The 14,659-nt window shown below is 39.8% G+C and overlaps 1 protein-coding gene across 1 annotated transcript; it reads left to right on the top strand.

The window, feature by feature from the left end:
- The first annotated feature begins 4,125 nt into the window (after nucleotides 1-4,125).
- On the top strand, nucleotides 4,126-5,799 carry LOC117270582 (ankyrin repeat domain-containing protein 9). The gene is made up of 2 exons (XM_033648261.2): nucleotides 4,126-4,178; nucleotides 4,291-5,799. The coding sequence occupies exon 2, from the start codon at nucleotides 4,378-4,380 to the stop codon at nucleotides 5,260-5,262; it is 885 nt and encodes a 294-aa protein (XP_033504152.1). The 5' UTR covers nucleotides 4,126-4,178; nucleotides 4,291-4,377; the 3' UTR covers nucleotides 5,263-5,799.
- Nucleotides 5,800-14,659: the final 8,860 nt, after the last annotated feature.

The raw sequence follows: 14,659 nt of genomic DNA, 5'->3' as shown, positions 1-14,659 counted from the left end.
AAATTAACAAAGCATCTCAGTACTGTATTCTTAGAAAAGCCATATTGTTCATTCATTCATCTTGTAACCGCTTCATCCTCTTGAGGGTCGCGGGGGGGCTGGACCCTATCCCAGGTGACATCAGGCGAGAGGCAGGGAATGAGAAACATCACAGGAGCACAGGGCTGTTTAGTGCCATGGTCAAGGGAACAATATTGTAAACTGCCCCCAGAAATGTTTTTAATATGATGATTTCATTTTTTAACTTCATCTCTTGTATGCAGAGTGAGACAACAAAGCCAATTCCACCTGCTGAAGAAGATGTGCTTGAAAGTTCTTGAAAAGCTAGTAAGTAGACGTTGATTTAAGGTTTTTCTGTCAAAATAGACCTACATATATGTCTTTATAGTCCTTCTGACAAAAAAAAAAATTTCAACACAAGGGCCAACTTACTTGTTTCCACAGCATATGCTGCTTTCTCGGTTATAATAAATGATTAATCACATAACAGTTGGTTATATATGGGGGGAGATGGCAACCCTGGTCTTTATTCAAAGATCCCTGGTGTCAGGAGGGAATGTTGTCCTTGATCTTTGACAGCCTTTGACCTCTCCCCAGTGGTAATCAATAGTGATGGCCGCATGAAGCCTCATGAAGCCTCATGAGGGATTTTCTTTATTTTCTGAGCCCACTAGATGGCACTCTTGGTTTAAAGAGAGAGGCTCAAAGAATAGCAATTCAGTGTGCTTTTAACCTTTTGTTGAACAAAAAGCGCCATCTAGTGGGCTCAGAAAATAAAGAAAATCCTTCATGAGGCTTCATGAGGCCATCACTAGTTATCAACTCCAACAGAGGAAGACCAAGAGTTGCGATTGAAAGCTTTCCAAACCAGTAGTAAGAAGGAAATTGCATTGAGAATTGTTTTCGTCAAACTGTTATTTTTAAGGTCAGGAATGAACCTTCAAGCTCAATTTTAAAGTCATGCTGTTAGTTGATGCTATTTTTTCCATGTCTGTCTTCAATTCATTGTCTTGCTCTTGTCTCTGCTTTATAATTTATGTCGTGAGTGGTGCAGCCACTTAACTTCACGTCAGTCTCCTGCATGCACATCGTTGCTCCAGATCTGGAGATTCATTTCAATCTTCTCATCTCACTCTTGGAAAGCAAGAAAATAAGTGTAATATCCATAATTTTAAACAATTTTAAGCATTCAAACTATACAGATATGATTTATGCCTGGCTGAGATCTGATCACAGTGCGAGTAAGCCCGACCCCCTCCAGCTGTGACAGAAGTGTCTGCATTTAGACCTGCATTAACATGTGTTTTTCCTTATTAAGATCAGATCTCCAGATACAGATCACATATTAATACCAGGTGGAAACGGGGTCATTATATCAACATTTGAATCATAACCTTATGATTGGACTCATATTTAGTTATCTTATTCCCTTTGGTTGATATTTGTTTTTGTTTTGTTTTTTTGTCTGAATGTCCACAACTAAGTTTTGTCCCAGTGTTCCTTTTTTTTAACATGTTACAGGAGGTTGTCTTCTTCAGGAGCTTGTCAGAGCTTGACTCTGTTTTTGTAATGGGACTGTAAGGCCATTTGCACTTTAACATAGTCTGTTGTCTTTCTCTGTAACAGATCCCTAGCATTATTCTGTCTTTACTATCCTGTCCAAGTACCCCTAAAGACATTCAGACATGTTGTGATGTGTAAAACTGCAACAGAATGATGAAGCTGTTTGATTTTGTTCCAACTCAGAACATTTATTATTGTGTGTTTCCTGTAGTTTAGGGGACATTTCTGCATCTACAACACAGAGTAAGTCCGCATTTAGTAGATCAATACTGCCACAGTGTGATTAAAGGTGATTACTACACAACACTAAGGCTTCATGCACACTGCACTGGGAAGAGCGCACTGAAGCTATGTACTCTCATTTTTGTGCTGACACACATAATAAGAGAAGACGATATATACTATCTTTAATAGATGGTCTGGGAATTTGGAATTTCATTACCAATAACTTTTAGGATATCTACACAGAAAAGCAATGTTTTGTTTTGTTTTTGTTTTTTGCAGTGACTGCTGAAAATGGAGTCACCAAAAAGTGATTTTACCTTGTCATGCTTTTTTAATTTGAAGGGTTTTATGGAAAAGAAGCAATAAAAGTACCAGTATTTTTCAAGACAAAAAAGGAAAATTGAGAAAAGTCTCAGCAATATTCTTTGTTTTTGCTTTTCTTCCTTAATAAATTATCTTGACACCCCTCAGACTTAACTTGGGGCCAAACCCTCAGTAAAAAAGGAGGCTAATCTTACAAAGTCAAAACTTGTTTGTAGTAGCTTATTTTCTGGAGGTGAAACAAAAATAATCCTTTGTCATGTATTAAAATTAATCACAGATTCTGCTTCACAGTAGGATTGATTCTTGCATATTTGGATAAAATATCTAGACATATATAGCACTCCTATCATTTCACAGCATGTTCCTCTGCTTCATTTGTTCCAAAATATGTTCCATCGGCTGAGAAATAATACGGATTTGAAGAAGGCCTGGTTTCAGTCTAAGTTTAGGTTTTTGTAGAATATTTTTTCTGTCACACACCCTGAAGCCACAGCTGGATAGAATGCCTTTGCTAAATATAGCTGTCTCCCTTATCAGTGTAAGCTGATAACGTGCAAGTTAGCCAGTGTAAAAGCTGTTGGTAATGACTTACACCCAGTGACATTGAGGAATGTAAAGGAAGCTCAGTTTGAAAATGCTCAAGTAACAATCTACATTAGCTCGCAGTAACAAGTATTACACCACTGTTATGTAGCATAACCATTTGTAACGCATTCCTACATTTTCTTTTTCAAAAGAATTGAACATAAGGGAGTGTATGTGAAGTATAGAGTATGGGAAAATGTAAAGGCCTCTCTCTTGCACCAGTCCAGGCCCGCTCTTCATCACTGTATAGTTTCAAACTTTATTACAGTAGTGCTTATTATATTGTAATGTATTATTTGTAATTATGAGTACTACATTATTATCATACCACCTAATTTTATAACTTAATCAATATATTATTATTTAAATAATATTGCTATTACATTAGATATATTTAATGTCACTTTAACATCAACACAGCCTGTATTTCTCTCCCACCCTGCCACACATCCCATAGCCTACTCCTTACCCCACAAACAAACCTTTCTCGAATCAGTAACAACATACACACACAGCTGCCTCACACACAAACATCAAAACATGAACACACACACATTACCCACACACACCCTCAATCTAAACTCTAGTTCTGGACTCTTATCATGTCACCACATACATCATCATAACTGCTTTATGTTATTGCCCTATTCGCCTTCTATGTACATGTACCACCCTTTATTTACAATATTTCATCAATTAAAAAAAGTGAGAGGGAGAGACAGAGAGAGAGAAAGAATGTAAAGAATGTAAAGGCAAAAGCTATATGGGGTGCAGTACAAATAAAAAACAAACAAAAACAAACAAACAAAAAATAACCATTTGTAACATACGTTTTCATGTATACAACACAGCGGCAGATTTTCCAAAAACCAAATTTGCACCCATTGTTTGTTTTTTAGTATTATTGTTTGTTAGCTATGTTGTTTATTTTTGATTTCTCATTCACTCTTGTTCATGTTTGTAATAAACACAACACATATAAAAGATAACAACAATTACAATAAAATAATGATTGAAGAAAAGAAGACGAATTTGCACTTTTGCTATTTTTAAAGGCAATGTTTTTCTTTATGTAAATCATAGAGTAATTAATTTTGCCTTTTATATTTTCTCTCTTTATTCTTTTGTTGTAAATCTGTAGCCTTTAACATGTTTTAAATTGTTTAGGGCTCCAAATGTGGTCGATCAGGCACTGATGTAACAGTGTTGGTGAAAGTTTATACTTCTCATGATTGTACTCACCTCTGTGCTTTCTTAAAAGATATTATCGAAGCATCTCAGTTTATAAAAAGAAACACATATATAGTAATAATGACTAAATGTGAGTGTGTTGTAGTATTCGGTTCTAATTCTGACCATAATAATTCACTACGTTGTCAATAAAGTTTCAAAGACTGTTTTGACGTTATTATATGCTGCGCATGCGCACTAGCTGAGTACTGCAGAGAGGAATCCCGCAGCTGTCAGGAGCGTTCAGGAATGTGAGTGTGTCACTTTATAAATGGCTTTAAAGACAAATCTGCAGTCACATCTTTACCCTCTGTTATCTTAGCTAACATAACGAGTTTGTGTTGTGTTCATGTAACTCCGCAGCTGTCTGAGTAATGGCTCCAGAGCGATGAAGGACGCTGTGTAACCCGCTGAGGACAGAAGTTTACCCGGGCAGCTTCGCTTGTCGCCATGGCCTCTCTAACCGTCAGCTCGGCGGCTCAGAGCATCGACAAGCATCGCAAGTCCTTTTCGCTGCTCTTCTACCGGGCTGTGCGGGACTTGAAGCCGGTCTGGATGCTGGAGGATGTGAGGACCATGGAGACCTTTTACCAGGAGGAGGACTCCAGCCAGAGGATTTATACCCCGTCGGAGGCTTTGCTGTACGCTATAGTTCACGATCACCAGGCGTACGCGCAGTACCTGCTCAACCGGTTCCCGGACGAAGCGCTGGCGAAGCCCGGGGAGCGCTTTTGCTGCTGCCCGTCCTCCGCTCCACACCTGGCCATGGCTGTCCGCTACGACAGGCGCTACATTCTGGGCCTCATCTTACAGGAGACCCACCGGTCACCCAGGTCGCCCTCCTACACGGACCGAGCTGGGTGTTTTCACATGGAGGACGGCAGGACGCCTCTACATCTGGCCTGCGAGCTCCTGCGGCCCGAGGCGGTCATCATGCTGCTGGGGAGCGGGGCGTCCCCTCACGCCCTGGACCACAACGGCTTGACGCCGCTGGATGTCATTCTGGAGAAACTCAGGGACCCCAAGGAGGCGAACGGCGGGGCGAGGAGGCAGTGTCTGGACAACCTGCTCATGTTCATTCCAAATGTTCACTTTAAAATGAAAGCGGCTCTGAGAAGAGAGCCGGAGCGGTGGAGCAAGGTGCTGGGCGAGGAGACGTACATGTACCTAACAGGAAGGAGCCCGGCGCCGCTGGTCCTCACTGCCATGCAGACTATTCTGAAGCAGCTGAGCCCTGCGACCTTCCAGGACAGTCTGCATGAGCTGCCCATCCCCTCCTCTCTGAAACCGCCCGGCCTGCCTGTGACCCCCCGGGACAGGAGGAGGGTGGTGTAGCATCAGTATGACATGATGCATGCTGTGTTCTGTTTTAGCATGATGTGTGTGTGGGAGTGTGTGTTTGAAGAGCTTATCTGTCTGTAAAGCGGTAACACTTCATTATAGGGCTGCACAAATAAACACTAACAGTCAGGGAACAAATGAATGAATTTTGCCTAAAGATGTGACTTTTATCACACAGTTAGCCCACTGATTGCATTTACTGGGAGCTGGAGGCTGATGGGACTGTGGAGGCAGTTTGCAGGGCAGCCATCAGTGGTAACACCAAGGAATATACAGCCATATTCTTAAACTTTTTTACACTAATACAGGAATTCATAAGCAGTTTATTTGTCTAACCTCATTCTAAAGTGTTACCTACTAATACTACTGCTATTTAAGCCACTGTATCATATCATAGTAGACAGATACTGATGAGTACAGTCTACATGACCTGTGTTACTGGTGATTTTAATTTATTCTGGGTTTTATTTAACAGTAATGATAAAGAAAGTGATCTTATAGATCATTGGAGAATATCAGGTGACTTGAAAACTCTTTGGATGACTGATTATTTTAAATAAACAGGAATCCAAGAGATAATGTCATTGTGCCTTTCTTGACGCCTTTCTTGAACGCCACTGAACATATCGGTTTCATCACCTCACTACAATTTACCCACAAAGAATGACTGGTGAAAAAATAATCCAACTCCAATTGTTGAGTGTCAAAGTTTATTCTCGAATTTGGAGTTTGACCAAAAATGTTTTAACTCAAGGTCCAGGGGCCGGTTGCACAAAACACTTTAAGATTTCTCCTTAAATATGACACTTAATGCCTCCTTAGCTGAGGGGCTTACACAGTTGCAAAGAATCCCTTAAAAGGTTTCCTTAATTAAAGAAAAACATCAGCTCACTTACTGCGTTGAAAGGGATTTCCCAGTGGTAAAAGTTTCCATGGAGATTGTTTGTTTGCTTGGTCTCATGGTTGTGATGCCTGTTATCATCTCACAGTGTTGGCCCATAGTTAGCTAGTAAAAAAAAATGTCAGTAGAAAAGAAGACAAGAAAACCAAATTGGTCAGGGGAGGAAAATATATATACTTCTGGAGGAATACAATCATAGAAAGCACAAAGTACAAAGTAAATTTGATCCCCAAATACCAGAAAACAGAAAACGATTGCAGGAAGAAATTGCAACAAAAATTAATTCAGTCAAATCTATAGTGTAATATTAAAAGCATATCCATTGGGTTCTCCTGGGCACAAAACACTCTACCCAGGGTGTTTTAGTTTCTTTAATTTATCACCATAAACTCAGTCATGATGCAGTTAAGGTAGAGTCAGATGTACCCTACGTTTTTTGTTTTGTTTTTTTGTTTTTACCTTGCTTTGGTTGCTAAGGTCTTTTGCACAGCGGTCTAGGGATTCCTTAAGTATAAGACCAAGACAAATTTTTTAAGGAAACCTTAATGAGAAGACTTAAGGGTGTTTTGTGCAACAGATTTTATTTTGAGGAAACCTTAAGTAGGAGTTAAAGGAAAATCTTAACTTAAGATGTTTTGTGCAACCGGCCCCAGCTTTTTTCTGGAGCTCTCTACCACACTGGCAACTTCATCAATCGAGGAAGCTCATACAAGAGTCTTAAGAGGGTTTTATTTTCAACGTGTAGTCCATCATATCCAGTAATAATTAAATCATGTCTTAAAACCTTCTTAGAAAGAGCTATGTAATTAGATAATAGATAAAGCAAAATGGAGACACATTTTTGCAACAGTTATTAGATTTAGATTAGTTGTATTAAGTAGAGAATCTTTTCAATCTCCAGAGGAATTTTCTTAAAAGAACTGCTCCACATAAACGCAAGTAAATGGTTTTAATAATTTATTCCTTATTAGAAACTGTAGTATCTATGTATGTTGAATTATGCCACCCTGTAGACAGGGCTGGACTAACCCACCAGGGGGGCCCTGGGGCAAAAATGAATAGTGACCTCCCCATTGCTCCCAATCTCCATGCACAGTGTATGTAGTAGTCATTCATTAGGAATAACTTTATAGTAACTAACACGTTTTCACTCTGACCTCGCCACATATGGACATTTGGTCGTGGTCTTTCCACAGAGACATATGATTTGCAAGGTACCCTGGGTGCGTTGGTTGTCAATGTTCTGGGGCGCCGTGTCAACTTCAGCCTGTTACATGCAGTGTCTGTTTTCAAAATACACTCCTGGTTTCACAGCAATTTTTTAATTCCTTCAATCTAGAAATGATGAATTTCGCTTATTGCTCCTTTAACTTTTGGTGTTGTCCCGCCTCGTTTCCTTCTGATGCTGGCAGTGTATCATGCCGATGTGAAAGGACAACTTTTTTCGTCGGTGTCTGATGCTGGAAGTCACTGACCAAGCAGCAGTTTTCAACGACTTGCTTTTTCATGCCCCTTAGAATCTGATAGTGATGCAGAGGGCACCCCTTAGCATCTCTATGAAGCACAGCTGAAACACATTGTAACACATGGTTAATATTGTGAAACTGTCACAGTTAGGTTTAGGCAACACAACAACTTGGTTAGGTTAAGAAAACATAATGTTATGGGTTAAAATAGGTACGTTTGTCACGTAACATTGCACTGAAACAACTGTGACCTTTGGTTCCAAATGTGACACCAACAGCAGTGTCCTGAGTAAAAGTCTGGCTTTGTTTGACCAGCCCAGCTATGCAAACTTTTTCGCTCTTTATACCACATCAATTACTCTCAGCGTCCAGTATTGCCTGGGATTGGGTTTACATTGGAGATGAAAGCTCATTGCATCTCCTAAAGAAGCTAAAGGGTGCTTTTGGCATTGATATCATTTGCCAGGGTGTGTGACAAAGTCTCAGTATTTGACTACCTCAAAATGAGACTGGGCTGTTTATTCTATTGCACCATATGAAAATAACTTAACGACTTAACGGCAGGTGTTGGCTCCTGTCATTTCCCTTTATAATGCACCATGGTGGATAGGATTAACAGACACATTCTCAATTCATAAAATTACCACAAACTAATTCCTCCACCATGAGCTCTCAGGCTTCCATGGGTCTTCGACCTGAGCCAGTTGCCCATTTTGCCCATTTGGTGATCCAGCCCTGCGGTATTAAATAGGAATGACTCAACTGGAGGTGTAACAATTTTATTAGTGTCAACTCCTTCCTATAGAAGAGGAATGCTGCCTCACTTGAATACTTAAAGGCTCTCTAAGTCTTCCTAAGCTTGAAAAGTTTTTGTCACATACAGCAAACACCTCCTCATGATCCGCTAGCTACATGTCCTCTGAATATGCTGTGAAAAAGTCCGGTCTCTGTAGGCAACCCAGGCTCCGCAAATGACAACAAAAACATTTGGGTCCAGGCTGCATCAACCAGCCAGTGCGAGACAGGCGAAAGCAAGCACACACACATGAACGCGGTGCCCATGTCTCACGGTCTCGCGCACACGTGAATGCGGTGCCCAGAGAGCTACAATGAGGCTAAAAGGCGTGCTAGCTCCGTTGTGTTTGATAACATTGTTGAACGTAAACAGAAGTGAAGTGTTTTGGTTGCCATTTGCGGAGCCTGGGCTGCCTACAGAGACTGGACTTTTTCACAGCATATTCAGAGGACATGTAGCTAGCGGATTGTGAGGAGATGTTTGCTATATGTGACAAAAGCTTTTCAAGCTTGGAAGACTTAGACTGCCTTTAAATACCAAATTTATCACACATCCTTAAAACTGAAACTGTAAGGATAGATACAACTTGAGGGAAGTCAGCAAAATATGTGCTTTGTAATTTGGGTGATCTGACCCTTCAACCCTATTTACTCTGTTTGCTGGATATGTTTGCTACATACTCAAAACTGCACTGAGATTGAAGTTAAAGGACCTGGTATGGTTTTTACTGAGTCAGTAAACCCACACTTGGTGACATGCATGACCTGTAATGTATTCATTCTGGGATGAAATCTTCCATATGAGAGTCGCCAACATCCCTGTGCTGGCCTTTTCTTTGCTTTGCTGTTGTTTGTCTCAAGTCTATACTCGTGTGACATTTGAAATGTAAGGAAAATGAGACAAACAGATAAAGCAACATGTTCTTGAAGCTATTCACAACAGTTAATACAACAGTTTGTTACACACAGTCCTACATCAAGTAAAGGATCTATTATTAGTGAGAATACAAAGGTGCCACCCATCTTCCTTGGGTTTAGTTTTAAGGCTATGTTTGGTCAGGTTTTGGTTGCATGTTTACTGTAACTATAAAGAAACACTGATGAGTCCCCACTGTCTGTATTTTTTTTATGTAAGCAATGATAAGAAGATGACAGAACTTTCCATGGGCTCACTTTCAGTAAGTAAACAGAGGACTGGTGTGACTAATACAGTGTAAACAGTGTATTTATTGTAGCAAATACATAAATCTTGAGAAAAACCCAACTTGAAGTTTAACAGAAAGCTTGCCAAATGTCAAAAACAGATCAGTGATGATTAGATAACGTAAAGTAATCATGCAGCTCAACTTTTTAACAATAAACATGAACTATTAAAGAATATTAATGATCATCACGTGTGATGATTCACTTTGGGACAGCTGAAGTTCTCTCCAAGCTTTTTGCAGAAACTGCAGACTGTGATGACAAAAACAAGACTTTGAAGGTCTGCAGTGACACAAGCAGGACAACAGAGCATGTAGTGCAAAGTACAGCACAAGTTCTTTATTGGATCTTTGCATAATGATTTGCTGAGAGTCAGAGAGGCTGTCTGAATTGACCTGCCTGTCTCATGGTCTCATCGTCTGTTTTTTATTTAAGTAAAACATCTGCATTGTCGGCCAGAAACCTCTGAACTTTGAAAGAAAGTCAACTAGAACAATCCCTGCATGGTAAAAATCAAACAACACTAAGCTGCACTAATTGTGAAACACCAACCTACATGGTGGCTTAAAGACATCTAATTTTATATATATGTATGTTGTAACATGCATGTTGCATGATTTGTAAGATCATTTTTGAGGCTTTTTTGGCTTTTAATTAATATGACAGTGATAGAATGAAAGGGAGAGAGAGAGAGATGCCATGCACTACAGGGCTGCATGTAGGAATTAAACCTGCCGCCGCTGGAGCAAGGACGTAGCCCTTGTGCATGGGGCGCCTGTTCTACCAGGTGAGCTACTCGGCACTCCCCAGTTGTATGTTTACAGTTAAACTAGTCCATACCCATTGAGTGCACAGTTGCCCACGTACAGTTTCACATGGTGTGTGTTTGGGATATAGGTCATAGGAAATTGCACATTAAATAGTCAACTGAACCCATTAAGAAGAGCAATGTATTCAGACAGTTTTTGTGAATTTGATAGTACGATTGCTTTATTGAAAGTACAGTAGTACCATTGCCAATAGTGGGATGGTTAGTGGGCTAAAACATTAGTAGTTGAGGTAGCACGTTGAAAGGCAGATAGTTAAAGTGTTTATATGTTGTATTGACTTAAAAGTGGGGCGCACTGGTAGAATGACTGACTGACTGACAGAATGACACACTGACAGTTTCCTTGATTATGTACAGCATACCATACCATGACTTAGTCATACCAAAAATTAGAAGAAAAAAAAACAAAAACATTGGTCCACAGGGGGAGCCACAGCGATCGGTTGCATTTTAGCCATTTTTAAGCATTTTTCTGTTGTTATAGCGCCACCCAGTTGCCAATTAGAATGAGGCATCCTGTTCTACATATCTACCAAGTTTAGTAAAAATCGATATGGCGGTTAGGCCTAGACAAGAAATTAGCTCTCTAACGCCCCCATTTTGTTTGATCCGGTCAATAATGGAGGGCTCCCCTCAGATAATGTGTGGTCATATGCCTACAAAGTTGCGTGGTGATCGGTGAAACCCTTGAGATGTTATACACCTTTATGTGATGAGCCACGCCCTCCGCAATATTGATTGCCTTATAGAAGCTCAGTTTTAGTAAGTTTTCCAACTCAACAAATGAAGCAGGCTGGTCTAATTACATTGATTGATAATATGAACATACAGTACAATGTTAGCTGATGATATTGTGTTGGTTGCAGAGACAGAGATGCCATGTACAAAAAAATGATGCATATTATGAGTTTATGGTGTAGTAAATGCAGACTTGCTATTACCAGTGAAAAAACAGTTTTTACATTTCGGAAACCAATGTGAGCAGCAGAGCAACCATATATTTCAGTTCGGGTCAATGTCATTTAAAGTACACTAGTTCATATAAATACCATCACTTAGTCCCTAATGAATATATGAGCTTTGCAGAGGGAGGAAAAGCATTGACAGAGTGAGCAGAAAACATCAGGGTATATGAAAAATACAATAAAACTGTTTTTGGTTTCTCAACAGTTCAAAAACTTTATGAATTAGGGGTAAGATCAGTTTTATTTTATAATGCAAGAGTATGGGGTTTTAAAGATGTCCCTGACAGTAATTTCTTGGAGTGCATAAATATACTGTTAAGTGGGCCATGGATGGGCTTGTGGGATGGGTCCCATGTCTATTGATGGCCTGATGAAGCCTCATGAAAGCCTCATGAAACATTTTCTTTATTTTCTGAGCGCACTAGATGGCGCTTTTTTTGTTTGTTTTTTTAAAGATTTTTTTGGGGGCATTTTGCCTTTAATGGACAGGACAGTGTGAGAAATGGGGGGGAGAGAGAGAGAGAGAGAGTGGGGGGACGACATGCAGCAAAGGGTTGCAAGCTGAAGTCGAACTCGCAACCGTTGCAGCAAGGCATCACCTCTATACATGGGGCGCCGGCACTATCCACTACACTACCGATGTCCGCTAGATGGTGCTTTTTGTTGGTTGCCAAGCAGTTATAAGTTAAGTTAAGCATTATTATTATTATATATATTTTTAGTAGAAGTTCTTTGGATGTATAAAACCGTGTTGTTGGCTACCTAAAATTATATGTCCATTCCTCGATTACGCTGTAATTTACTCATATTCCTTTAGTCCTCAGATCAAAAGAATCAAAAGGGTTTTTATTAGTGATGGCCTCATGAAGCCTCATGAAGGATTTTCTTTATTTTCTGAGCCCACTAGATGGTGCTCTTGGTTTTAAGAGGGAGCCTCAAAGGATAGCAATTCAGTGTGCTTTCAACCTTTTGTTGAACAAAAAGCGCCATCTAGTGGGCTCAGAAAAGGCTTTATGAGGCTTCATGAGGCTTCATTAGGCCATCACTACATATGGCTTCATGAGGCTTCATGAGGCCATCACTACCCATGTCCTAAAGCAGGGGAGTGAAAAAGCTCAGTTTTGGAGCCACCAGGTCCAGTTGCCAGAGGAAAGGCTGACCAAAAAGATCTTTAAATGGGAGAGAGCACACCATTACCTTTAGTCAATAAAGGTCCCTGCAATGTTTTCTCTTTCTGATTTACATTTTATTTTTTAGGAATCATTTGCAGTGTAATATAGTAAATAAATAAATAAACTACTGAAGATCCATAAGGAACGGTGGAAGGATAAGATCTGGAATAAGCCAAAGCTCATATGTTTAAATCAAAGAGGATTACTACACTGAACCCTTACGTCAAATGTAATTAGAAAGGGCAGAGGTCCCTTTGTGCTCAGTTAAGAACTGACACCTTACAACTGGTAACTGAGGTGGACAGATACAGAAGCAATATTTTATATGTTTTTTGTGATCTTGGTGTTATTGAAGATGAATTTCATTTTATGTTCCTGTGCCCCATGAATAGGGACTTGCGGAATTATCTGTCTGAAATAATAAAGTTGGAGGCAGGACACTCAAACACAACGGTCTTTTTTTAGGAGTTGAAAGCTCTGGAAAAGTAAGTGGACCTTGAGTTAAAATTTTCTCGTCAAACTACTTTTTCCAGGCTAAAAAGTGTCCTTTCTTCCAAAAAGGGGGGTGTTCCCCACACTGTGAAGACAATATCAGCTTGTTTTAATGCCTTGCCGAAGTTATATGATAAGTAGTTAAAATTCTTATCTAAGATTTGTTTATTTTCATTTAATGCTGGCATACTATTTGTAATCACACACTGTGGAAGCAAGATTCCAGCGTTGTTTGGTGCAGTGTAACAAAGCAAAGCTGGAGTAATGGAGGATCTTCTTTACAGCAGTACTGCATAATCTCTGTGTCAAAGGGGCTAGAGTCAGAAAGTCGGGAAGCAACCAGGCCCAGATAGCATGCCAGCTTCCTGTCTGAAAGTCTTTGCTGACCAGCTAGACCTATCTTCACACAGATCACTGGAGTTGTGTAAAGTCCTGTGCATGTCCAACATGTTTGGTTGTTAAAATTGCCAGCAGAGGGCAGCATTGTCCAAGGTTTTTCAGAAATGTTCTTCATGCTCATTATTAACCTCCTGAAATACATAGCTATTCACTGTAACTCTAGTTTCAGTCCTAGGTACTGAAAGTATACCAACCACTGGTTCCATTAAATCACTTTTTTTCACTCATCCACTTAATAAATTTAAATATTGCAAGTATTATGTGTAACCTGATAAATAGAGTCAAATAAACTAGAATACAAACTGAAGTGAACACTAACACATTTTGCTCTCAATAAAATGTAGATTTAACACATTTAGACCACTGTTGTCTCTCAGCAATGATCTAGTTTCCTGCAGCTTCATCATGCAGTCAGGTGTCCATGTTGAACTTTATTTGACCTGCCAGCTGGAGCCCTTGTCCCGGCCATACTCCACCTGAGAGGCCAGCGCTACTGTCAATCAAACTGTCAGCTGGTCAGGTGATCCTAACTGGAGAAAAAGTCTGATGTAGACTATGTGTACTGCCACCATTACTTTTTACTTTTTTTTTTTTTTTTTTTTTACATTTCTCTACATCAAGTTCACTTTTTCAAAACTGTTCAGACAGTTTTCTGTTCATTGCTTGGAGTCCACCGATCTTCCGATTAGTGGATGACCTGCTCTACCTCCTGAGCTACAGCCACCAAATATCATTCCGTGCATATACAGGGACATGAATAACCAGTTTATGAGGCTTATCCTGGTTATGATCATATTCGGGATATGGTGTTTACATGAGCACAGACACCGGGTTATTTATATTCCCCATATACATCCTGGTTTCTTTCAGAGCGCTACAGCTAGCATATTCAGTTTTCTCACAAATGGAATATGGTGTTTACATGCTCAAACACATAAGCAGGATACTCCAAAAACCTGGTTATGAACAGGTTATTCATGTTCATGTAATCACACTCATTGTATCATAAACATTAAAACATTACCATTAAAAGGGCTTGTTAGCCAGTTAGCATATTGACAACACAACCTAATGTTGACAAATGGTAACTAATGGTTACCTAATGGTAACAAAAAAATCTTATCTAACAAGTTTGTTTTGATGTCACACCCTCTATTCATTTGCTTTCA

Source organism: Epinephelus lanceolatus, chromosome 13 (assembly GCF_041903045.1).
Source record: "Epinephelus lanceolatus isolate andai-2023 chromosome 13, ASM4190304v1, whole genome shotgun sequence".
NCBI lineage: Eukaryota > Metazoa > Chordata > Actinopteri > Perciformes > Serranidae > Epinephelus > Epinephelus lanceolatus.
The sequence above is the reverse complement of the archived record's forward strand: the minus strand, read 5'-3'. Positions and strand labels throughout refer to the sequence as shown.

What these genes read in the sequence shown, in the direction of transcription:
- LOC117270582 (XM_033648261.2), top strand. Translation starts at nt 4,378, where the DNA reads ATGGCCTCTCTAACCGTCAGCTCGGCGGCTCAGAGCATCGACAAGCAT.